The 25,167-nt window shown below is 39.2% G+C and overlaps 1 protein-coding gene across 9 annotated transcripts in view; it reads left to right on the forward strand.

Annotated features, from left to right (window-relative positions):
- Positions 1 to 25,167, forward strand: part of LOC119646252 (inhibitory POU protein) — a 141,065-nt gene that overhangs the window by 90,654 nt on the left and 25,244 nt on the right. For all 9 annotated transcript variants that reach the window (XM_038046653.1, XM_038046646.1, XM_038046648.1 and 6 more), the window contains one exon: positions 24,400 to 24,573. In XM_038046653.1, coding sequence (XP_037902581.1) covers positions 24,400 to 24,573 — 174 coding nt within the window. The remainder of the gene's footprint in view (positions 1 to 24,399; positions 24,574 to 25,167) is intronic.

Raw genomic sequence — 25,167 nt, forward strand, 5'->3', positions numbered from 1 at the left:
AGACCGGATACCAGTTGTTGCGCCGTTGATGATGGAGATGAATGTTTTTCGAAGTGTTAAGAATCTCTTGTGTGGTTACCTTGGAAATCTCATCAGGATCTACTAAGGAAGTGAGTAGGTATGGTTCACTTGGGACTTCTGACAAAAAAATACTAACAATATCTTACAGCAATCGGCGGTGACCATTTATCCTTGATCGATGGTATCACCGCCTTGTACGCACCTCCCCATGGGTCGGGGTCCGCCTCTTTGCATACCTTTAGAAGTGTTCGGGTTCGGGTTTGCTTGTAATTCTTTTCTCGTCTTTCTATATCGGTTGTGCAGCTCCTCAGACTCCCTTCGGCTCATGCTACGTTGACTGCTTTCATCAAAAAATTATCTATAGCAAGATATGGGGACTAATCGAAGGGTGACTAAAGTTATATGGGACAAACCAAAACATTAGTATTTGCCAGAATAAATGAACAAAAGAGATGCATAAATGAGAATCAGAAAAGAAGTAAATGGCAGAGGAAATCAAATCAGTCAAAAAGGGAATCACAATATCATCATTAATGCGTGGAATGCTAAAATGTTCAATGCTTTTTTGATTGATTTACTATCATTTGATTAAATCATCAATAGTGTTTGGGACTAATTTAGACTATTTTCTTAGAAGGACACTTTAATCTTAGTTTTAAAATGAAAGGCTATGAAATGGCAATTTCATAAGAGGAAAGTTGCATTCTTTGCCCAATTGGAAAAAGATCACACAAATCTTGGAGAAAGCTGTAAGAAGTCAATAAAATTTGGTTAAATTTAGCTAGAAATTTGAGAAAAAAATTATACAAAACTTTAAGAGTTCAAATGAGTTACGAATATTGGCAGGAAAAATTAACACTATAAAAGAAACAAGTTGGGGAACCAGAAGTTGGACGCTTCATGTATGAAAAGTTATCTGCATTTCTTATATAAAAATCTTCGAGCGGACTTTTTCTCATTAGTTTCCAACACGTAATGTACGTGTATGTATATATGTATTATTTATGCCGCGGTTTAAGTTTCAGTGGTGGCATTGGGATTTGTATCGTGATTTGACTTCGGACACCAGTGGACTCAGCTGTGAATGAGTACCTGAGTCAAATCAGGGTAATAATCTCAGGCGAGCGCAATGCTGACCACATTGCCTCCTACAGTGCACCGTTACGGTCTTGAATGAAGTGTTCTAACACACTTCAAAGCGCCGATCTAATATGGGTTGCTGCGCAATGATGATTATTATTATACTATTACTTGAACAGATATCTTTATGGAGGGTATTTCGGAGCCTAGGTAGGTTCTCAGAATGGGTTCGTGAAAGAAATGGCCTCTATTCAGCTCCTGCTGTCTTCCTTTTACAGTCAATGTCAGAACTGAAAACAAAATTCTAATCGAGACCTTCAATTTGATACATTATAAGACTATATTTGGTGAAAAAAAATGTAGACCCTGCTTTTGCACGTGTGGAGATCATCCCTTAAATTCCATGTAGAACCATGTAACTCATTGTATGATTTGGTGTCAATCTTGATAACCATTTCTGAGAAAAATGCATGTGAGAGACAGGCTGACAGGTGTATTCAGATTAATTAATATGTGCTTGCAAATAAAAGCTGCTGTGTTGGTAAGAAACCTTGGCAACATATGTACGATGCTGAAATCCCTATCACCTTTGATCAGATGAGAACGATTAGAGATAACGCGATTCTCAAAATCTCTCTATATTTTGTTCCAATCAATTCAAAAGAAAGTATTTAGCTAAAGTGCAGACTTCCGTACCAAACAATAGAAACTTCAGTGAAATGAGAATTAAATTGCATTATCCTGCCAGGGGTTACTACTCGACGAATCATGATCACGATTGTTCTCTATCGCAAATGAATCAAATCAACCAAACTTCATTATAATTAGAAAATTGACCATATCCGCTCTAAAGCACCCTTTTCCTTCCCTCCCTGTCTCATATGAATCAATAAATGATACAATATATCATCCAAGTGCACTTGTCGGTCAATCGCGAAGAGCAACTCAATTGAGTGATTTGTTCAAGTGTCCTTTCAGGTACAAATTTGGGTCGTATAATACTTAGTGAAAGGAATAGGGGAATATTGCATACGTGATAATTACGCGTGCACATATGGTCAACATTTTTCCGCGGGTGACCTCCATCGGGGGTCGACGCAATCAACAACTGAGTTGAGTTGGACGGAGTAACCCCACGTACTTCAATCAGGATATTGATGTTTATTTGACCACAAAACAACTTCCGGTCACGCAGCAGCACCTTGACCGCATGCGTAAAAGCTTGGTAACGAAGGAAGGACAAGTGGTGTGACTACTGTTGTCATTCAGCGGCAAATGAAAGGATTTTTTCCTGTAAGGGTCGTTCACTTCCACCTTGTAATAATCATCGGCGATAGTTTTGGCTTCTTTTCTACTACTAATTTGCGGTTTGATGCAGTCACATGTGTCTGGAATTCGATTTTTTCTTTGGAGATATTTTTTAAGGGTAGGTCTAGGTTATGCGAGTTTGAATTAAAGTCCGCAATATGGTGATATACTACGTTGATTACTTTATTTACTGTTTTTTAAAGTTTTTACTTAACCACGAACTATTAAATCAAACTAAACATAAACTAAAAAGCCGCGTTCGAGAGAAGAATCCTCCGAAGAATTTTTGGCCCCCTACATGAGGATGGACGGTTCCGTAGCCCACATAACGATGAAATCTATGAGTGATACCATGACCGTCTGGTTGCGGACAAAAACCGGCTCAATAGGTTACGGTGGGCGGGTCACTTAATCCGTATAGATGGGGATGATCCCACCCGGAAAGTCTATAAGGGAAATATCTTTGGTAGAAAAAGAAGATGAGGCAGACCCTGCCTAAGATGGAGCGATGCCGTAGGTCAGGACACCAGACAGCTTTAAGGGATATCGAATTGGTGGACCTCGGCGCAAAACCGGGATGTCTGGAGCTCCTTATTAAGGCAGGCCTAGACCGGATACCGGTTGTTGCGCCGTTGATGATGATGAAACACATATAATACAACTGTAAATCCCAGAGCAATGCATTCAATTTATTTTAGAAATTTGCCAAAACGGCTTAGCAAAAAAAAAGAGGTTTCGCGAAATACCCAGTTGATTAGAAAGCATTGCGTTTTTTTTTTTTCATGTTTTTCAAAGCCATTCATTTCTATATGTACGATTACTTTTTGCTTTTTTCTTCTTAGAAGAAGATGCCTTTATTGGTGAAAAACTAAAGAAGGTGCTGATTTATCCTCATCATCATCAACGGCGCAACTACCGATATCCGGTGTAGGCCTGCCTTAATAAGGAACTCTAGACATCCCAGTTTTGCCCCGAGTTCCACCTAATTCGATATCCCTAAAAGCTGTCTGGCATCCTGGCCTACGCCATTGCTCCATCTCAGGCAGGTTCTGTCTCGTCTTCTTTTTCTACCATAGATATTGCCCTTATCGAATTTCGAGTAGGACGATCATTGTCTCGTTCATAGATTTCGTTGTTATGTGGGCTACGGCATCGTCCATCCTCATGTGGGGGGCCAAAATTCTTCGGACGATTCTTCTCTCGAACGCGGCCAAGAGTTCGCAATTTTTCTTGCTAAGAACCCAAGTTTCCGAGGAATACATGAGGACTGGCAAGATCATAGTCTTGTACAGTAAGAGCTTTGACCCTATGGTGAAGAGTTTTTGTAAGCTGAAATAGGCTCTGTTAGCTGCCGACAATTGTGCGCTGATATCATTGTCGTAGCTGCTATCGGTTGTGATTTTCAACCCTAGATAGGAGAAATTATCAACGGTCACAAAGTTGTAGTCTCCTATCTTTATAATCTGATTTATCAGCTCCTCTGAATTGAACCTAACTCCAATTTTGAAGAAAGCGAAAGAAGTGGAAACCTGACGGAGCAAGGCCAGTTGAGTATGCTAGGTGATGCAGTATATTTCATACAAGGTCCAATAATTTTTGATGGGTCACCAAAAATGTGTGTGGTCTCGCATCGTCGTAATGGAACATAATTCTTTTTGTTGTACGAACTAAAGGCGTTTCTGAATGAGAGATGTGTTCAATTCGAATCGTCCAATTTCAGACAATACTCTCGCATTGATAGTTTCGCATTTTGTTAGAAGCTTATAATTCCTAATAAATAATATGAATCCTTTACGGCAGAGGGAGCAGGCGTTGGTGTCATGTATGAGGAAAACGCACTTTGAACCAATAGATAAGTATACCAGCATGTTTCAGGAGGAAATATATGCCATAGACATATGTGCCTCCTTCAATCTCGAAAGGAACTATATGGGGCAGAACATTGCTAGTCTAATCGACAGCCAAGCGGCTATTAAGATAATTAGATTCTACCAGGTAAATTCCAAACTGGTATGGGAATGCCTTAACAGACGGAACACGATCTGCTCGCTCAATAAAGTCTGGATAAGGATAAGGAAGCAATGAAGCAGCGGACGAGCTGGCCACGAAAATAGCATCGACGCTGCTATACACACCAGAGCCATTTTGTGAAGTCGGAAATGGGTTCATGGCTATAACATTGAACAAGTCGGGAAACCGGAAGCTAGACGCTTCAGGTATGAAAGGTTTTGTTTATTTCTTTTATGAAGAGATTTGGGTGTGTATTTGTCCCATTAGCATGTAGCACGTAAAATATGCATATATTATGTGAAAATAGCCACTTTCAAGTGATATTGACATTCATAGTCTGGAATTTGCAGAGAAGCGACAGCTTTGACTTAGTATTACTTTGTTAGTAATAGTGCGATTTTCACCAAATTTGGCAGGACCATGTTCTATGCTGTAGTCTATATTGTTGCAAAATTTTGTGATTCTAGGGTGAACTTAAGGGGAGTTTTCCTGTCAATTACTAAAAATTATAGTAATGTACTATTATTAACTTTATTTGAACAGGCATCGGTATGGAGGGTATTTCGGAGCCTAGGCACCATATAGTGACAGCCCCCTGATTTTTTTCAGATTTTTCGGTTGGGTGGTTTCTGAGAATGGGTTCGTTAAAGAAATGACCACTTTCAACCCCCCGCACCCCCTACCTTTTCAACAAATGTCAAAACTAAGACTGGCTTCGAAAAGTACTAATCGAGACCTTTAATTTGATACCCCACATGACTATATTTGATGAAAAAAAAATTTACACCCTCCCTTTGCATGTATGGGGACCCCCCCTTAAATTCAACGTAAAAGGATGTAATTCACTGTATGCGTAAGCGTTCACAGTTCCCACCTTTGTACCAAATTTGGTGCCAATCGCTACAACCGTCTCCGAGAAAAATTCGTGTGACGGACAGACAGACAGACAGACAGACAGACAGTAAACCGATTTTAATAAGGTTTTGTTTTACAAACAAAACCTTAAAAATGAAGAGTAACGGTTGAGTAAACTTTACTGGGCGAACTTAGCAAGGAATGGAATAGTCCAAGGTGCCAAGGGATAAGAACGCAAGCGCTCTAAAGATTGTATAAACCTCACCAAGAAGAGCCTCCGGATCATAATGAGAATACTCACTGGTCACTGCAGGCTAAATCATCATCTGGGGAAGGTAGGAATATTTACGGACTCTGTCTGTAGATTCTGTGAGGAGAGTGATGAAAGCTCGACACATAGGACAGTGTGCAGCATTTGTGCAAAGTCGGTTCAGATACCTGGAAGAATATTTAATACCAGATGCCAGGTTGACACAGTTATAAGTAGGGAACATAATAAAGTTTCTGTTGGTTCTAAGTTAAATTTATATACTATAGTTTATAGGTATACTATACCCGTGTGAAGGGGTATATTAGTTTTTCAAGGACGCAGTGCGACATTCCTTGCAAATATTAACCTTTAATGTTTTTGCAATGTATCGTGTCGTGTAACATGGAGTTGACTTTCTGACTGCTATAATTTCGATTTTACTAATCTCGTAAGGTCGTCCTAATCTAGAAATGCCTTTGATATCAAAATTACAAGTGGGGCATTTTCTACACTAGTTTTGACAATAAATTGTATGGATTATGTGGCAGAAGAGATGGTACTATAATTCTTGGAATAGTGCTCGCACAGTTATGAATGAACATTATTAACGACCTTTTCCAAACAAAGGCAATTCAGAGGTGATCTTGCTAAAACACAAGATAAGAAATGGAGGGTAAGGAAATGATTGAGCTACTCATCATTGCGGTCGAGACTATCAAAGATAAATTCAATTAAAATTAAATGTAGAATTGGTTGAGTGGAATTGGAAATTGTGTTAATGTTGTCCAAACACCATTCATAGGAATTTTCGAAAGCCCTCGTTGCGCTTTTTTCGACCAAAATTGGAATAGAATAGCTCTGAAGGTTAATATTGGGTTGTTCCAAATGAAATGGCCGTTTTGGTATTAAAATTTGAAACGACTGTAAAGCTTACAAACATTTATTTATTTAATCAAAATAGGAGCTAGTCGATTCAAAACATTTCCCCCAGGGAGATTCAAGAGCATTTATGCCAATTTCGTAGAAATCCAACTGTCGGGTGTTGATAAATTCGTCGAAGGCAATTTTGACAGCCTCTTCGTTCCTAAATTGTTTTTTCGCCAAAAAATGATCCAAATGCTTGAAAAAGTGGTAGTCGGTTGGCGAAAGGTTTTATGAATATGGTGGATGAGGCAGAGTCTTATATTGCAATTCGTTCACTGTTGGTGCATTTCCTCGAGTTGGGCACAGTATTTCTGTGCATTTATCATTTCTCCAGGTGCCAAAAAAGAATTGGATAGCTGTAGCCCACCAAACAGTCACCATTACCTTCTGCGGATGGAGGCTGGTGGTGGCCCATCAGCATCTCGTCATTGTGCTGATCGACGACGATTATTGTATAATATCCACTTTTCATCACATGTCACTATTTTGTGCAAAACGGGGTTGCTTCTGTTGCGGGTGAGTAAAAAACTGCAAATTTCAATTCGAAGCGCCATGTTTTGCTCCGTAAGGGAATGCGGAACACATTTGTTGAGCTTTTTCACCTTTCCAAGTTCTGCAAGTGCCGGGAAACTGTCGAATTGTGGACGCCCAGTTTCTCTGTAATGTCTCTCACAGACTGATGCGTATCGGATTCGACTAGCAAACACAGCTCGTCGTTATCAATCGATGGTCCTGGATGACCACGTGGCTCACTTTGAACGTTTACGTCGCCTGAGCAGAATTTTTCGAACCACCGCCGTATGGTTCGATCGCTTACCGTATCAGCTCCAAATGCACTGTTAATGTTTTTGGTCGCCTCCGCTGCATTATGACCGAGTTTGAACTGATACAGAAAAAGTATACGTTCTTGGCTCTTTCCCGTCCTTTTTTCCCTTCTATTCACTGTTATCACAACGATGGTCAAAACTGAAATGACTCCTTGATTAAATGTAGGAGTACTTATACTCTATTATCCGACACCAACAACGCCAACGGGTGGTGCCTTGGTACAGCAAAATCGCAACTAACTTCACTTGATTGCCAAATTGGCCATTTCATGTGCAACAACCTAATATAATATATTCAGGAAGATTGGATGCGATCACATCGAATGTGAAGCCGTGGTAACCACTTTTAAAGGAAAAGCGAAGTAGACGTGCATGTCAGCGACTTCGGGAAAAGGAAGGAAGGTTGGGATAAATTGGTCGACCTAACATGAGAAGACTGTAGTTGCTATTCAGAATTATTAGAAAAACAGGCAATTTTTGCTAGCCATAATACTCACATGTGGCTAGCAAAAAGGTAAATATTACACAGTTTGGTTAGCAGACACCAATAACAATGGCCTCTTTGTAATGGAGAATTATAAGATTTGGACAAAAGAATGCGGTGAAATCTGACGATTCGTTCATGTTGTTGTTGTCAACTAATAGCAAGAGAGTTACCTTCAATATTAGAAGAGAAAATCGTCAAAACATCTGAGACAGATATCAATTCTTGCATATTATTGTATAAAACTAGAATTCGGAGCCACGGAAAGTCTTAATGCTTAATGCGAACATTGTGGCTTATTGGAGTTTCTTGGGTTCTTACTTTGCAATGAGGTATACAACTTATTCGCTGATATTTAGGTATATTTTGAGGACATGTTCTTAAAACCAGATCTGCTATCGTTAACTCAGCTATTGTCGTTATAATTTTAAAATCTTCATGCAGAAATATACATTCGCGACGTTCGGAATAGAGAGATATTAGAATAAGCAAGATTACCTCGTTTATTTTGACTCTACATTGAGGAGGACTATTATGGAACCGGAGAATTTAGCAGCAGTTGTTTTTTCCATTCACCTACTATTGTTGTTTCTATTTTTCATAAAGATAACAAGTGGCTGTGCAGATTTTGTGAAGGTGTTAAGGCAACACTATTTCTACTTCTGTAGCAGCTCCATAAAACTCCCTTTGTTTATGATTTTCTATTATTTGTATTAAGATTGTTTTGGTGAAACTAGTAAAGCCTTTGGCAACAACTATTGAATGGCTAAAAAGTTGATTCGCATTGAGCTATCAAAGATAGTTGGAGCGTTTCTTCCTCTAAAATACGCTGTGACGCGAAGCAAATTCATGACGCTGCTCACCGTGCTTGTCAACTGCGATTCGAGATATTTGAACGAATCTGTTCAAAGCAAAACGCCATCACTGCATGTGAGTGTACCGGCTTCATATACGTCGGTCAGTAAAAACTCAATTCCTTTCAATTTCCATTTTCGCCGATTAATTGTCAGCTCGGTCAAACTGCTAATTATTATACGTTACCTTGGTCCTTGAGAAGTCGGTCTTTCTGGAGTTTGTGAATCTCTGTACTTTCGACACATGACTAATTTTCTTGTATTCCTCATGTCTTTTACTTATCGTATCTATATCCTCCTTAGAAGCCGTCGGGTTTGCTAAGTCGTTGTGCCCCGCTAGCTTCGATATGAAGTTTATCCATCTCTTTTGATCCATCAACTCTGCCTAATTTAGATGCTCTCCGAGAGGGTTTCCAGTTTCTTCACGGTGTGTCTCATATTTACTTTGATGCAATGAGGCACTCCTGCATATTTCAGATTTGGTTTGAGTTTTTAGCTGGCTGTTCCTGCTACTGAACATCACGTCTAAACCAGGCTTCTCCAGCTTTTCTTCAACGAAATGAAGCCCTTTTGGGCTGTTGATGTGGAGTAAGCTTGATAGGCGCTTGCTGCTGAATCATTCTTTTACGTTTGTTGATCTTATTGTCGTCCTGTCGGTGCATCCTTTCAGTCGACATTCGACATTCGGATTGCGTTTCTTTTTTTCGCGGTCTTCTGAAAATATAGGAACGGTTGGCATCACATGGATAATGTAGTTGAAAAAGGTGACTTTGTACTGGTGATCGTGGTCTAATGTGCTGAAGATGGCACGTTTGGTATCCACCGGTTTTTGTAGTTCTCCACGACAAATATTTTCAGTTTCCTCCTTTCCTCCTTAATAGCAGGTCTAAGAATGGTAGTTGTCCTTCCTTTCTTCTGTTGAGCATGTTTAACGTCAATTGTGTTTCCAGTTAGGTTATGAAAATTTCGTTGATGGATTGAGAGAAGAAGTTGGCCATAATGCCTCTTTTTAGCTGCCTATGTGTATCACACGCCCCTAAAGTTAAAGTAGTTTTTTTCAGCTCCATGTATTGTCTAACCTTACCTTTCCACTGTGTAATTCTCTACTAGAGCAGTCGCTTCTTTGGGTAAAAATACCAGATGGTGTGTGGATCATGGAGACGGCAGTAATTCCGGGGATATATTTCCATGAGCGTCAGTTCATGCCAAGCTCAACGAAACACTAATTGATTGAAAATACATATGGTATTCACGAGCAAGGTTTTGTGAAGGCTATGGCGGTCAGTTCATTGAAAATGGTGTATTCCATTGCAGTATTGCATTATTGCAGTATCCGTGGGAAAGATTGCTTCTTTGGAGTGCTGGCCTGCAAGTATGGAAGTGGATAGAAAAGTATAGCTTCCAGTCCTGTTTTATTTGAATTGATTGCGAGTATATATTCTGAAGGTGGATCATAGCGGGTGATAGTGGCATACTTTGCACTTTCACATACCATGATAGAATAGGAGGTTAAGGTGCAGTTTGCCTCCTGCGAACAGTACTCAAAGAGTGGTCTTGGCTTTCCTCAAGATAACTGAAATCATTCTCGGGTGACCAATTTTGAGATGTCCCTGATTGTCGGCAAATCCTCGGGCATTGAGATGAATACGTGTTTCGAGAACGTTTAACTACAGGAAAGTAATTAGTCCAATTATTTCACATGTAGAAGGATGTTATTGACAATGTTTAGTAGTTTCTTGAAGGCTGACCCAATTGTTCGTTGCATTTTTTTTAGGTATTTTCAGGTTTGACGAGAGGGAAATGGAATGAACCCCGAGTTTTCTCGGCGGCTGGGGTAGAAATTTCAATAAAAAAAAGAGAACCTGCTTAATTTGCCTCCCGGGTCTAGTTTTTTCCTCATAATTTTCACCTCGGGTCTACCTTTTCTCTATATGGCCCAGAGGGTGTTACTTAGTCTATAGGTGGCTCTCTTGAGCTAGAATGTAGAGATTCCTTGGGTGTGGGTGCTTATGTATGTGCAGCAGTTTGGCAGCGATGGCTCTCATCCTACCAAATAGGTATCTATCTAACCTGGGCACTGAGTTTTCTTAGAAGTCCATTAAAGAGTTCGGAATCGGCCGCAAGTTTCCTATGATTTGAATTTCTTCATTCCTTTCCTTTGAAAGGAGTTTACTGTCGGCTTCTTGTACATATGCTTCTCCCGGCTATTCTCGTTGGCACATTGATCAAGGAGATACAGAAGGAGCAGGAGAAACAGATTAACGAAAGTTTTAATTTATTTATTAAAAGTTTTAACCAACAAATTTAAACCATCCTTAATTTATTTTTCCTGGTGGGTGACGGGAGTTTCACTCAGTTTCCCCGCCGTATGTTAAGGGCTCCGTTGCAGCCTTCGACAATCTATTACATGAACTGGTTTCTTAGTCTTTAGTGTTGGCATCATCTGCCTGGTAGCGTTGCTTTCCTCACAGGTAATTGGGAACAAGGTTAATAAAACCAAATCGAATCCAGTCTAGCTATAAGTCTACTTGTAATCGTACAACGTAGAGTTTTTACCAGTGCTAACGAGTATTATTTCAAGCAATTTCAACGCTTCTAATTGCTTTGGGGAGTGGCCCTCGGACGTTGTGGAAATACCTCGGTTTACGTTCTATGAATGGGCTAAATTGTAAGCTACCTGTGATATTTATTCCGATGAGAGAGGATCGGGTGGAGGCCGGGTAGCATTTGTTTGATTAGCAATTGCTCTAACAAATTAAACCCCTTCGAATTTTTTCCATGTAGACAGCCTATTGATGCTCCTTTACAAGCTTTTTTGGTAAAAAACAACACTGGTGTTCTCAAAACCATTTCTTTTTTCAATGGCCGTTTTTCCTAACAGCTTTTTTAAATCCAGCAATAACTTCGACAGTTTATCAAAGTACTGTCTATGAGTAAGTATGGAAAGAAAAAAAAAACCTAAACTAAAATCTGCAACCTGGTTAAGAATCATAAGTTGTCAGGAGCCGACAGAATTACCGCCGAATTATATCAGACAGAATTACCGCCGATATATATCATCAACTTATACTCAAGGTGTGGGACAGTGAATCAATATCTGGTGACTGGCAACAAGGCATTATCTGTCTTATACACAAAAAAGGGGATATCAGGCAGTGCTTCAATTATAGGGGTATCCTGTTGCTGAGTACCATCTATAAAATATTCTCCTCTATCTTGCCGACCGTTGATAATTTCTCCTATCTAGTGTCAAAAATCACAACCTTATCGGTTGTGAGACGGTTGTAAGACGACGAAATCCGCGTACAGTTGAAGGCAGCCCATAGCTTTCAAAAACTATTATATTTCGCTCAAATCGAAAGCTCTTACTGTACAAGACAATGACCTTGCGATTCCTCATGTATTCCTCGCAGAATTGGGTTGGTTGGCCTCATTCGAGACAAAAATCCTGGCCCCTACATGACGATGGACATATGGATGGATAAGTATGGATTGGCGGCTCATTAGGTTGCGGTGGGCAGGTCACTTAATTCGTATGGGTGAGGATGATTCATCGCGGAGAGTCTATAAAGGCAATATCTATAGTAGAAAAAGAAGACGTAGCAGACCCTGCCTCAGACGAAGTGATGGCGTAGGCCAGGACGCCAGACAGCTTTTAGAGATATCGAATTGGCGGACCTCTGCACCAAACCAGTATTTTCGGAGTTCTTTACTAAGGCAGGGCTAGACCGAATACCCGTTATTGAGATGATGATAATGCTAAGTTATACCAATTAAAGCAGGGTTTTTCCTTTACTTTGGTGTTGCTTTGGTTTATTTAGGAATAATCTGGAAGAATTCGCTTTCCACATGCACCTCGAGTCATGCCATCCAACCAATAATTGTTTGTAAATGATACCGTAGGGTGAGTGTTTTAAAATTGGGTTTCATATTTGGGATTATTTAACACAATTTTAAAAAGGGTATTATCAGCTAGTTTCCAAGTTAGACCCCAATAGGTTTATTCGTTTTCTTGGAATTTTTAGGTTTATAACTCAACATATTCTTTTATATTTCAAGGACTACCTCAATTTGAGGGAGACATCCTTCGCAGCGATTGTTAAAGCGTAAGTATTCACTGAACGATGGCGGTGTCCTATTTTATGCAGCTATCACCTAGTGTTATAAAAATCTTTAAAAAATATAATTGTAGTTTCACCAAACTTTGTGCTGGATAGCGTAGAAAGAAACTCCACTATGAGCTGGAAAGGAAGTTCACGAATCCTTGGACATTATTATTCACGGTTGAAATGACTCTGTCTGAGTGCACCTTAAATCAAATTTTGGTGAAATTCTTGCTATGAATGTTTACACATATGCTCACACAAAACAAACAGGTAGTAATATAAAGTGCTATTTGATATGTAATTACTCGGCCACTCGCTCTTGACCAGCAGTCTGAGAACTGAAATTCGCCTTATATCCTTGTTCGAAAGAGTCCTGTCATTGTTGTCCCGGCGTCCATGATAAAAATCAATGGACAAACGGAGTGAAAAGAAAAAAAATATGTACAGTGCTCACAATTAGCCCCAAGAGCAATGTCGCAGTCGTAGCTGCTCCATATGAGCAAATAGGACATGCAGTAAGGAGATATAAAAAAATTGACAAGAACGAAAAAGACAGGACTTGCGAGCAATAATAGAAACATAGAAGCACATACGGTACATGGTATTCAGGAGCGGACAGCAGTGTCCACTCTTTGGTCCTTCGTACTATTATGTACCCCCGTGTGCTCCTACGTTCCTGGAGAGGGTGCAGCTCTTTCTCAAAAAGGACATAAGGCGAATTATTGTTATTCAGATTGTTAGATAGAGCGAGTTGGCCTTATTAAAAATTGGCCAGACGTCTCATAAATATTTCACGGGCCCCATTCGCTACAGGCGCCCTCAACTGTTTAAATGATGGATGACGAAAGACATCAATTTTTAACACTCATCGAGAATTTATATAGATATGTAGCCTGGGACGAAATGTGTATGTATACAAGTGTATGTATGTTTGATTCTGTGTGTGGGCACAGAGGCGGCTTTTATCATAAGTACAGCGTGTGTACGGGTGATGAAAAACGTACGTACACGGGGAACCGATGAGCCGCATGTGTGTCCTTTTCGAGGAAAAGCAAGCCCAGAGAATGTGTTTGCTTTTCTTGAAGCATATCTAAGCTAGCCTCCGATGTGATGGTTGGTGTATGTGTGCGGCTACGTAAGGCGGCAAGCATGTCCTTGATGCACGTTTTGGCTCTCGCTATATCCCGTTTGCTAACATCATTCGAGGAATGTTCGGTCGAAAAGAAGAAATCCTCAAGCTTCGTTTCTGAAAGCTTCGACTTGCAAGGACGAAGGATACTGGGGACGCAATGTACGATAGTGGCAAACAAATATGGTGTTTTGTCAACGAGCACATGTTGTAGATTCTGTGGGGTTGTGGTATTGAGGATGTAAAACTTGTCCATTTAAGATTTGCTTCTGTTGATAAAGAACGGACCTAAACATGTGTTGTTATGAAATAGTTTTATTGGGTGTTTAGCCCTTCAGGATAGGATTTTCGCATTACACTAATAAATTTGCAGATCTTCGTGCGACTGGGAATGTAGAGGAGTTTGTATTCGGAAATGATAACCCTTCAACGATCTTTGAGACTAGCCAATCGCAAAGTAGCTTAATCGGTTTGCCTTTTGGACGAGGTGACTCCATATTCTGATTTTTAAGAACTTTAAGGCAGTCAAGCTTTGCTGATATTTTTAGTTTTATTCGGGTTAATTGATCAATTTAATGACTTAATGCATCGGCGATGTGCAGGTAGCCATTAAGTATGCTTACGTTTTGCGGAAAAAATAAAGTGGAAGTGAAATATCTCGACAATGATGGAGGAGATACATTGTAGATACTGATATCCAATTATGTACATAGAAACTCTGTAATAAACTTACCATATGTATTGGTAAGTTATGTACTCTTCAAAGTTGCTACTTTTCCGGTGATTTGGTAGTGTACAAAAGCGCCGAATTCAGCTCGCAAAAAAGGCCTTCTACTCAGTCTCAATCTTGTTGACTTTAAAAGCCAGTTGCATTCACATTATTCCCCTGAGTAGCTAAACGAAAGGGCGACCAATGGTGAATCAGATATAACCATGAGTTGTATCAAATATATGACCTGAATTCCTCAATTAATAAAATTTCTGAAGTTGCATTGGATTGTTCACATACAGGGTATGAACGATATTCGAATACGTAAAAGGGTATTCGAAGAAAGAAAAGTAGGACGAAAATATGTATATTTGAATGGACTTTGGTCCCTTTTGTACCTCTAGTATGCCATAGTATTCATTTTAGTGTGATCTTGACATTCAAAGTCTTAGATTGCAGTAAATTTGGTCGAGTGCGACAACTTTGACCTAATAAAACTTTGTTAGTAATAGTGCGATTTCCACCAAACCTGACAGTATCATGCCTTGCACCATAGCTCCCTGCAGGATTTTAGAATAAACTTAAGGGGATTCAACACAATTTCAAAAAATTATAGTTGTATACTATTATTAACTTTATTTAAGTACATACCGACATGTCGGGTATTTTGAGCCTTGGACACTATGTAGGGGCAGCTTTACATTTTTTTCAGATTTTTCCATTCGGTGGTTTTTGAGAATAACGTCGCTAAGTGAGTGTTCACTTTCAGCCCGTTTAATGTCAAAACTGATACCGGCATCCCACATAACCATATTTAGTGACAAAATTTGACACCCCCCTTTTGCATATACGTGTAGTAGTTCTGAATGGATTTTCACTATTCTTACCATAAAAAACCTAGAATATAAACTCCCAATGTATAGAGAAACTATCCTTTAAAATCTCTGCTTTTTCAAAAAAATATTTGTATGTGATAGCCCACCTCCTTTATAGCCAAGAATCTCAATTGCCTGGCTCTACGGATCCCATGCTCTTGAAGTAATAAATGGTCCCTTTCTGCTCGTTTCTTCTGTCGAGTGTATAAAATAGGAACTAAAGTAATCAATGACCCCATTGATAAAGTCCACATACAACCAGAAAGGAAAAAAATTGGACACATACATAATTCTTCGCTTCTTGACTTCTCCCTAGAAAATTGAGTTTCATTGACCCTCGCCAAAACAAAGATACTCGCATCCTTTTTCGCCAGAAGCAAGAGGAACAGCAACAGTTGCTGCAAACAGACAACGGAAAAGGTGTGCACGCTAAGAGAGATGATTCTTACTTTCGGGTACTCACTCGTAAATGGGAAAGGTAAAGTGGTCATAGATCACAATTGATGTCAATGAAATTTAATTTGCTTGGTACTGGTCGTGAGGTTCAGTCATGTGGGGAGGAAAGTTGATGAGTTGAACATTGGACGTCGAGAAAATGGTCCTAAGGCATGCTCTTATTGTGTTGTGACACAAGGTTATTACCGCATGAATGTTAGCTCATGTGGCTGAAAAATATCGTGCGACGTGATATCACTGCGAAGTACAAATATGAGCGTTATTTAAATAAAAATTAAAAACATGGATACAGTTGAATCCCGATAATTCGTATCACCAAGGCACTGATGATTTGGTGCGAAATATAGGGATTACCAATTGCACCCAGATCAGGCATTCGATAGAGCCAAATGGCGAAGCCGATCACGACGAGCCGACCCCGCTTGTGAACGGGACAAAGGCTGAAGAAAAAGAAGATAGGGATTACCAATTATCGGGAGTGAAAAGTAAAGAAAATTAACTTTGGAACCGGCGATTGTCTACGAATTTGGAGGAAATATGAATTATCGGGATTCGATTGAATTACAAAATTTTAGCAAGTAATTGAAACAAAATAGTAGCAGCAAGTTGTCGGTATTTTAGGTGGAGTTTTCATGTTGATCAATTTTGCTTTAAGGTGGTAATACAGTGTGGCGCTCGAAATTTCAACGTTATTTCATTTTTTAAGGTTTTGTGTAAAACAAAACTTTATTAAAATCGGTTTACTGTCTCTCTGTCTGTCTGCCCGTTTGTGTGCCTGTCTGTCCCACTGTGTGTCTGTCTGTCTGTCCGTCATACGCATTTTTTTCGGAGACGATTATAGCGATGCACACCAAATTTGGTAGAAAGGTGGGAACTGTGAATGCTCACACATATAGTGAATTACATGCTTTTACGTTGAATTTAAGGGGAGGGGTTCCCCATGCATGCAAAAGGGGGGTGCAAATTTTTTTCATCAGGTCTCGGTTCTGTCTCGGACATGTGTTTTAAAGTTGGGGAGTGCGGGGGGTTGAAAGTGATCACTTCTTTAAGGGGGCCATTCTCAGAAACTACTCAACCCAAAAATCTAAAAAAAATCAGTAGGTTGCCAATATATGGCGCCTGGGCTCCGAAATACTTTCCATACCGATATTTGTTGAAAAAAAGTTAACAATAGTATATTACTATAATTATTAGCAATTGGCCGCAAAACCCCCCTTAAGTTCATACCAGCACCACGAAATTTTGCAGTGGTGTATAATATGGAGCTACTAACAAAGTTATAATAAGTCAAAGCTGTTGTTTCTTTGCAAATTCAAGACTATGAATGTCAATATCACCCGAAAGTGGATACTGTCTCATAATACCTGAAGCGTCCCGGCTCGTTTTTTTTTGTAAACAACAATATTGCACGATTGTTTTGAAATTTGAATATGACTTTGATGGAAGCTTAAAGTATACAAAAAGATTTTCTTATACTTAATTTTACATTAACTAATGTATTTTTTTTATGACCAAAATAGATTCCTTGAAAAAAGGCGGTTTTTTTTTCGGAGAAGCATACAGCCTTCTTTAGTGGCACGAATTTGTTTCTACCCTCTAGCCTTCCCAAATATGCGAAACCTCACATATGTAAATATTTTTTAAAAATAACAAAATGGGGAATTTTTGAAGGTAAAAGTTAAAAATCGTCGTATTTTTTTATGTTAACTTGTTAAAAAAGTGTTTAATATTAGAAAATTACATTTTTTTGTGTGCTTAGGTGTTTAAGGTTTTTACCATCGACTTTTTGTAACAAAATTTATTAATGGAATATTCCAAAATACTTTCTGGAATGTTGTGTCGATTTCTTATTTTCTAATAGTATATTTTTCCATAATGGCAAGGCCGCCGTCAGCTGACTATAACTATAACTTTTGAAATATTTTAAATTTCAATCTGAGATTTTGACTGGACATTTTCGCTATGTTATACTTTCGAAATATGTAAAGAAAAAAATCGATTTATTAAAATCATCACACTGTCCTACTACCTTAATTTCAACAACAAATTAGTTTAAGCACAAACATATTCAATGAGCGACCACTAAGAATACCTCTGAGAATAGTTTCGGCAATATTCGAGGATCCTGAACGTAGAATTCTAATGTCGAAATCTTCCAGTATGAGCAAAAAGCCAATCATAAAAAGTAATGGTTCATACTTGGGGATTGAGGAACTGATGCTTATGCACTTCGGATTTGATCTATATAGAAAGTCGTTCAGAGGAGACTATTTACTGTTCTTCACAATACAAAAATACTATAACAGTTTAGTTAGTACTCAGCCCATTGTTAGACCCATTGTTCTACCCACGGAGATCGCCTATTCAACGACCTCTAGCCTACGGCGTTTACAGGCTTTCACGAGTCTGAGAGCATTCTCCAAAGAGACAAATAACTCCAATTTTACCCATATTATATTTTGAGGAGCAGTGTCCCGTTAAATGCTACTGGGATTTTCTTGTTCCACTTCTAAAGGAATAATAAAAATGCCACTCTATCAGCCCCGGATTTCTTCGCAAAGATTTTCACCTTTCGGAAGAAATTCAAATTTCTCTATTCGACTGGGTGAATCCTTGCAATTCCCTCCTTCACAGTGGACTTGACAGTGGATGGCCGGAAGCTAAAAGCTGATTTCAGTCCCACCATTATGGATCCAGAACCTTGGCGAGCCGGTTTCTCCGCTTCCTCATTACCAGCAATATTTAAGTGTTCTGGCACCCATATCAAGGATGTTTCGTTCAGTCGGCCTGAAACTTGGCCGACTGAACGAAACATCCTTGATATGGGTGCCAAGTACATGATGACAACTCACCAACACACCACCACCCCAACTGGCTTGATATGTTGTTGCTGTTTAGTGTTGATAATGCTGCCCGACTGTCGGAACAGATTTGAATGTTGCGACCCTTCCATTTTTGTCGCAACCATTCTTTTGCTGCCAATAAAATGGTATATACCTCCCCCCCAAAATGGGTTTTATTATGGATCTATACATCCAATGCATCCATTTTGGTGGAAGCTCTCAGGTCTTACCTATCGCATTTGTACAGCACCAGAGCAATCTGCAGTATTTTTGGAATTGTTCTCGGATATGATGCTTCAAAGTTAATTTGGAGTCAAGATGTACTCCTAAATATTTGACTGTTTGAACCAGCTGGATTGTCGTCCCTGCAGAAACGTGAAGCTGCCCTGCCTGCCGTTCTTAGTGGACATAACTAGTCCAGTCTTCCTGGTGTTCACCATGAGTCCATTATGGAGGCACCAACTAAGGCTTACATGCATTGTTGCATTCAGGCGGTTGCATGCTGTGCCCGCAAATTTTGGACAATTATTATGGCAAAAGCTTGTGCGAAGATCCTTTGTGCCCTTCAGGTGCCATAAAATGGTGTCCATTACTAGGAGCCATAACAGAGCAGAGAGACCTCAATAGACTTCCGTTCGACCAATATGCAGACCTTTTTCCACTCTAGCATGTAAAGGATTACAAATCCCCGCGAATGAGGGGTAATTGAAAGCGCCTTCGATGTTTATAAATGCACCTAAGACGTATTCTTTATTAGACATTGCCTTCTCATTTTTCAGGAACGCAGATAGTAAGGAAAGTTCCCGGCCTATCGACTATTCCCCTTGCTTCGCTACCTAGTACCATCCAGATGGAGGTGTTCAGGCTATTTTGGACTCCAAGTTGTTCCAGGACTACAGCACTATTACGTCCCTCTTCTGGAAGCCAGAAAAAGCACTTTCTAAATGATGGTAGCTTGGAAACCCTCGTCAAGGTCAGCCGTGCAACATCCTACACATCGTTGGAGGAGGAGTAGTACTGCCTAAGCCACTCGTTTGTGCTTTCGTCGGCAAAAGTTTATGCATAATATTTTACGTTATACATCTACCGACTCACTCAGTGTAATCCCTTGCAAGGATGCACCTTCTAAGCTGCTCACACTCCTCAGTATCGTAACCGGAAGGATTGGTGTCATCACAAAAGATCCATCCATCGGCTTCGATAGCCTTGGCTACAAATGAATTTTGAGCCGGAGAGTTGAGGTCGTCAGAAGATCGAGAAGAGGTTGTTTGCTGTCCGAAAACAGATGCTTACCCGGAGGCAAGACTTTAACAGGTGGCGTCGATTGGAATCTGGGGCAAGGAATGCTGGCAGAAGGGGAATGCTTCGGCTCGTCTGTCAAGGACTGGGTCCCAATAGGGTTGGTTTCTATTTGAATAATTGGGAAATTTGAGCCTAGATTCACATTCGCCGTCGAAGAGCTCCGGGTTGCCAACCGGCAAACCGAATTAACTCTGTGCTTTGGAAAATTTTTATGTAGTATGTGAAGCAAACCAGTAGATAATAGAAAAACCAGCTTTCTGAGCCGGGTTTTGAACCAGTTACGAAATGCAGTATACCTAGCGCTTTTGATAAGGGTTAGATCCTAAATTAACATTATTCTTAATGCTACAAAAATCAGTATCTAGTCTAGGCCTCCGTTAGGTTTAGGAACTGCAAGCGTCCCGGTACTGGGCTGAGATCCACTAATTCAATATCAATAGTAGCTGTCTGGTATCCTAACTTACGATATCGTTTCACCTACCTTACGTCTTCTATTTCTACCAAAGTTACCACTCCCCCTAGACATTTCGGGCCGAATCGTTTTCATATATGCTTTCTTCTCTTAGACTCTTAGTTTTCCAATACGCTTTCTTCTCTTAGACGTGAGAGACAGATAGACAGACATAGAATCGATATTAATAAGGTTTTGTTTCACACAAAACCTTTTGGTTCACACAAAACCTTAAAAATGAAGACAAATAAGCAAACTAAGAACGAAGCAAACAAACAAGGGAATAAGCAAAAAATAATTGATTGATAAATGCTTCCTTCGCTCGGAGCTTTAAGGGCCAGTTACTGATTGATTATTATGAAAGATAAACAAGTCGGAAAACCGGAAGCTTGGCGCTTCAGGTATGAAATGTTTTGTTTGCTTCTTCTGTGAGTATATTTGAGTGTAGAACTATCCCATTTGTGCGTAGCCTGTTAAGAATATGCATTTAGCATATCAGATTTAGTACTTCGGGTTGTAAATTTACACGGTAAAGACAACTTTGAGCTACTTAGTTATTAATAGTATGATTTTGATCAAATTTGGGAATAATATGCTTCATATTATTTTTATACTACCACCAACTTTTGTAACTCTGCGATAAACTTAAGGGGGATTTTACTCAAATACGGAAATATACTATTATTAACTTAATTTGAGAAAATATCGATATGGAGAGTATTTTGAGGCCTGGACCTTGTATAGAGACAGCATCGTGATTTTTTTCAGATTTTTCGGTTGGATAGTTTCTAAGAGTGGGTCCGTTAAAGAAATCATCACTTTCCACCCCTCCCACTCACCGCCTTTCTAATAAAAATCACAAAACTAAGACCGGATTCGAAAAGTACTAGTCGAGGCCTTTCATTTGATACCCCACACGACTATATTCGGTGAAAACAAATTTACACTCCTTTTTACATGTATGGGGATTAAATCTCGACCAAGAGGGATATCACTCACTGCATGTCTGAGCGTTCACAGTTCCCAGCTTCTCACCAAATTTGGTGTCAATCGGTATAGCCGTTTCTGAGAAAGTGCATGTGGCAGACAGACGGACATTGAACCGATTTTAGTAAGGTTTTGTTTTGCAAAAAAAACCTTAAAAACCAAGATGCTAATATGAGCGATGCATGTACTGTCGTGCAGTCCAATGAATAAGAATTGATTGATATCTTTGATGTAATATATAATATTTTCTGAAAAAGCAGCAGCAAAAATTTTCTCCCTTAAAAATATAAAATTTTCCCGCTTTGCTTCGCAATTTCTGCCTTCCGTCTTCATACTCACTAATGGTGAAATCCTACTTTTATTTTCATTTATCTTTTTTTATCATCCGCTCCAATGCGCACACTCTTTGTATCTTCGCCGTCTTTCCATCTTCTCCCGAAAAAAATGTTTTTTCCGGTCACTCGCCAAAGAAAGCACCAGTCTTACCTTCCTCGAGCAATAGCCGAATTTTCATTGTACCCGCAATAATAACAATTCCAAATAAAAACACAAATATTTTGCAATTGCCTGAGAAGATCCGCTGGGTAAAATGGATTTGAGTGGGGATGTATGTGGTCAAGGAATGCAATTTATGGGGAAAACTAAAAGTTAGTGATCATAAATTCAATAATGATTAAACAGGTGCTAGGGTTTCGAAGTGTTTAAAAGTGAGAGGGTTTTATGATCAAAATTTCAAAACGGGAGTAAAATAATCATTTATAAATGAGTATTTAAAATATGGTAATGTTTGTAATATAGAGTCGGATAGTTATTAAGAATTTGAAAAGAAGGTAATGTATGTGCTGAAGGATGTTAGATATGAGAGGAAAGGAAAATGCTACCTTGAAGCAAATGTATCTTTTGGTTGGCTTAGTTTAGGGCAAAGAAGAAACAAAATGATCTGCATGACTGGAAACCGCAGATATTCACAATTTCAAAAATGTAATTAACTGAATTGGAAATAGTCTGTCTGTTGGCCAAAATTGAGTATTTTTAACAGAGATTAGTACTTAAGTGAGGCCCAGATATGAAAATTTGGTTGTCGATTTTTGAAGTTTTTCAGTTAATTTCGAAATAAATTCAGTTACTCAATATAACTTAACCAAGTCGAAATACTGGAAGATTGCGCTTATAAAGATATAAAGGTTTTGTGTTCATCTTATCTAAGAAACTTCTACACACATTTTTCTATCTGTATATAGCTACAAATTCAACATATTCCTTCATATTTTTCCAAACTACAAGAGATACGTACATATTACAGCCATAGATATTATCCTCGCCCTAAACAAACAAATTGTCTATTTCCGAATACTGTACATATACATGTACGTATATACCGATTTACTTCGTGCACACACGGCTGATATATATATACACATATATATATCTGAATTAGATACCCACCCACAAGCATCATTAGCACGCATATACTATATACCCTACATATACATATGTCTGTTTCGAGTAATTGATATTCATATACAAATGCCTAAGAAACTAAAACAAAATAATTCTTTGCGACCCCATTCATATGAACTCACTTCGTTGTGGTATTGACGAATTGATATGGGATTATCACGTCATACACGTTCTAGAATACATGAAATTCACAAAAAAGGCAAAGCTTCACTACCTACAACTTTGTTAATAATAGTTGGATTTTGATCAAACTTAACCATTTTGCCTTATGTTATCCCTTACACCCATGTTCAACTTTGTACTTCTAGGATGGACATAAGGGGGGGTTGCCGGGTAAATTTCTAAAATTTGGAAATATACTATTATTAACTTTATTTGTGCCGATATCGAAACCGGTTGTATTTTGAGGCCCAGATTTCGTAGAGTGCATCTCTACGAAATCTAGGCCTCACTGTAATTTTTTCAGATTTTTCGGTTGGATAGGTTCTGAGGACGAGACCTGTTACAATTTTTGGTGGTCATATTTTGAGCCCTCACTCCTCCAACTTTCACCCGATATCGAATATGGGACCAGTTTCGGAAAGTACTAATTTCAATTGAGATCTCACATGGGCACATACTGCGAAAAAAATTTTGCACCCTCCATTCACATATATGGGGAGCCCACTTAAACTCAACACGAAATGGCACCAGTTGCTATATGGGAACAACAGACTACACGCTCTCACCAATTTTCGTGACAATCGGTCCAGCCGCTTCTGAATAAATCGAATAAAACCTTAAAAGGGCATTTATAGTAACCATAGAAAAAGTTATTTGTTCGCATTCAGCTTTATCTAAAACAAAACCTTCATAAAATTGATTGAATGTTCGTCTATCGCATCCAATTTACTCGAAATGGCTGATTCTATTGTCACGAAATTTGGTGAGAACATGGTCTCTCTGACACCATTATGACGATTTTAAGTTGGGTTTCTGAGTCTGAGTCTGCCCTACTCTACTTGTGAAACAGGGGTGTCAATATTTTTTATCAGAATATGGGGCTTAATTAAACAAGGGCTTAATTGGTATTTTTCAGAACTCCCCTAATTTTCCATATCAGTTGGAAGATAAGGAAACCACATTCCAAAGTGTAGGTACCATAAAAGTTCTCAGAACTTAAAAAAACTCAAAGAGAAGAAGACGGCTTCGTAATTAATTCTCTACGCGAAACCCATAATGGATTTGTATTAATTTTGTTTTGATCTGATCTTTTGATTCCTTCCGTATTTTTTCCAGTGATGTAAACCCAAATTCAGTCTGAAACTATAATATAAGATTATTACTCCACATTGTGGGAAACACTCTAACAAACTATTCTCAGAATAATGTAGGGGGGTCTCGTTTTCCAACCATTTTTGTATGATTTTTTATTTCAGGACGACCAACAAGTATCTTTTCTGATTGAAATTTATCTTCTCTCTCCAGGGTGACATATTTTCCGGATTAAATGATGGTCTACTGAGCAGAGCGGAGGCGCTAGCAGCCGTGGATATCGGAAAACATCAGAGCAGTCACGCACATTCACAGATGCCCTCACAACTGAAACATGACGTCATGTATCACCATAGTATGAGCGGGCCACCGCAACGACCATTACAGGTGATTGGAAAATTATTTGATTCAATAATTCAATTAGAGCGATATGTACGTAGCCAGTCAATAAAGGACAATTCCCTCACTCATAGCAGCGGCCAACCGGCGCCGTTTATGCCCGCAGTCTTTGTTCGGCTCAATTGAGCCTTTGAACCGCGATTACACTAAACACTAATCAGCGACATGGTTAAGGCGCGTGCACCTGATTGATTGTCACGTGCGGAAGTACTTCGGGGGAACAGAGCAGTTGAGCGATTCAGGATTGAAGGAAGCAATCCCGTGTTATGTGTCTGTCCTTCGGTGGCATCTTAGGATGCGATAAATGAGATTGCAAACTCGAGTGTAGCTTTTGGGACCATGTCATATTATCCGTTGTTGCGCCACTTGCGTACATACAATTACAGGAGTTCGTCACTTCGATCACAGGATTTTTTTAGGACAAGGGCTACCGCATCAAAGGTTTGGCTAGAGTCGAATCGAACCTGAACTGATTTTGTTTGCTGTGGAAACTTCGGGAAAGTGGTGTAGAAAATAATGTGGAGCGTTAAGTTGTCATGCATATAGTCGCCTACTGGTACTATTTCTTTAAAATCAAGCATT

The sequence above is a fragment of the Hermetia illucens genome, chromosome 1 (genome assembly GCF_905115235.1).
Source record: "Hermetia illucens chromosome 1, iHerIll2.2.curated.20191125, whole genome shotgun sequence".
Lineage (NCBI taxonomy): Eukaryota > Metazoa > Arthropoda > Insecta > Diptera > Stratiomyidae > Hermetia > Hermetia illucens.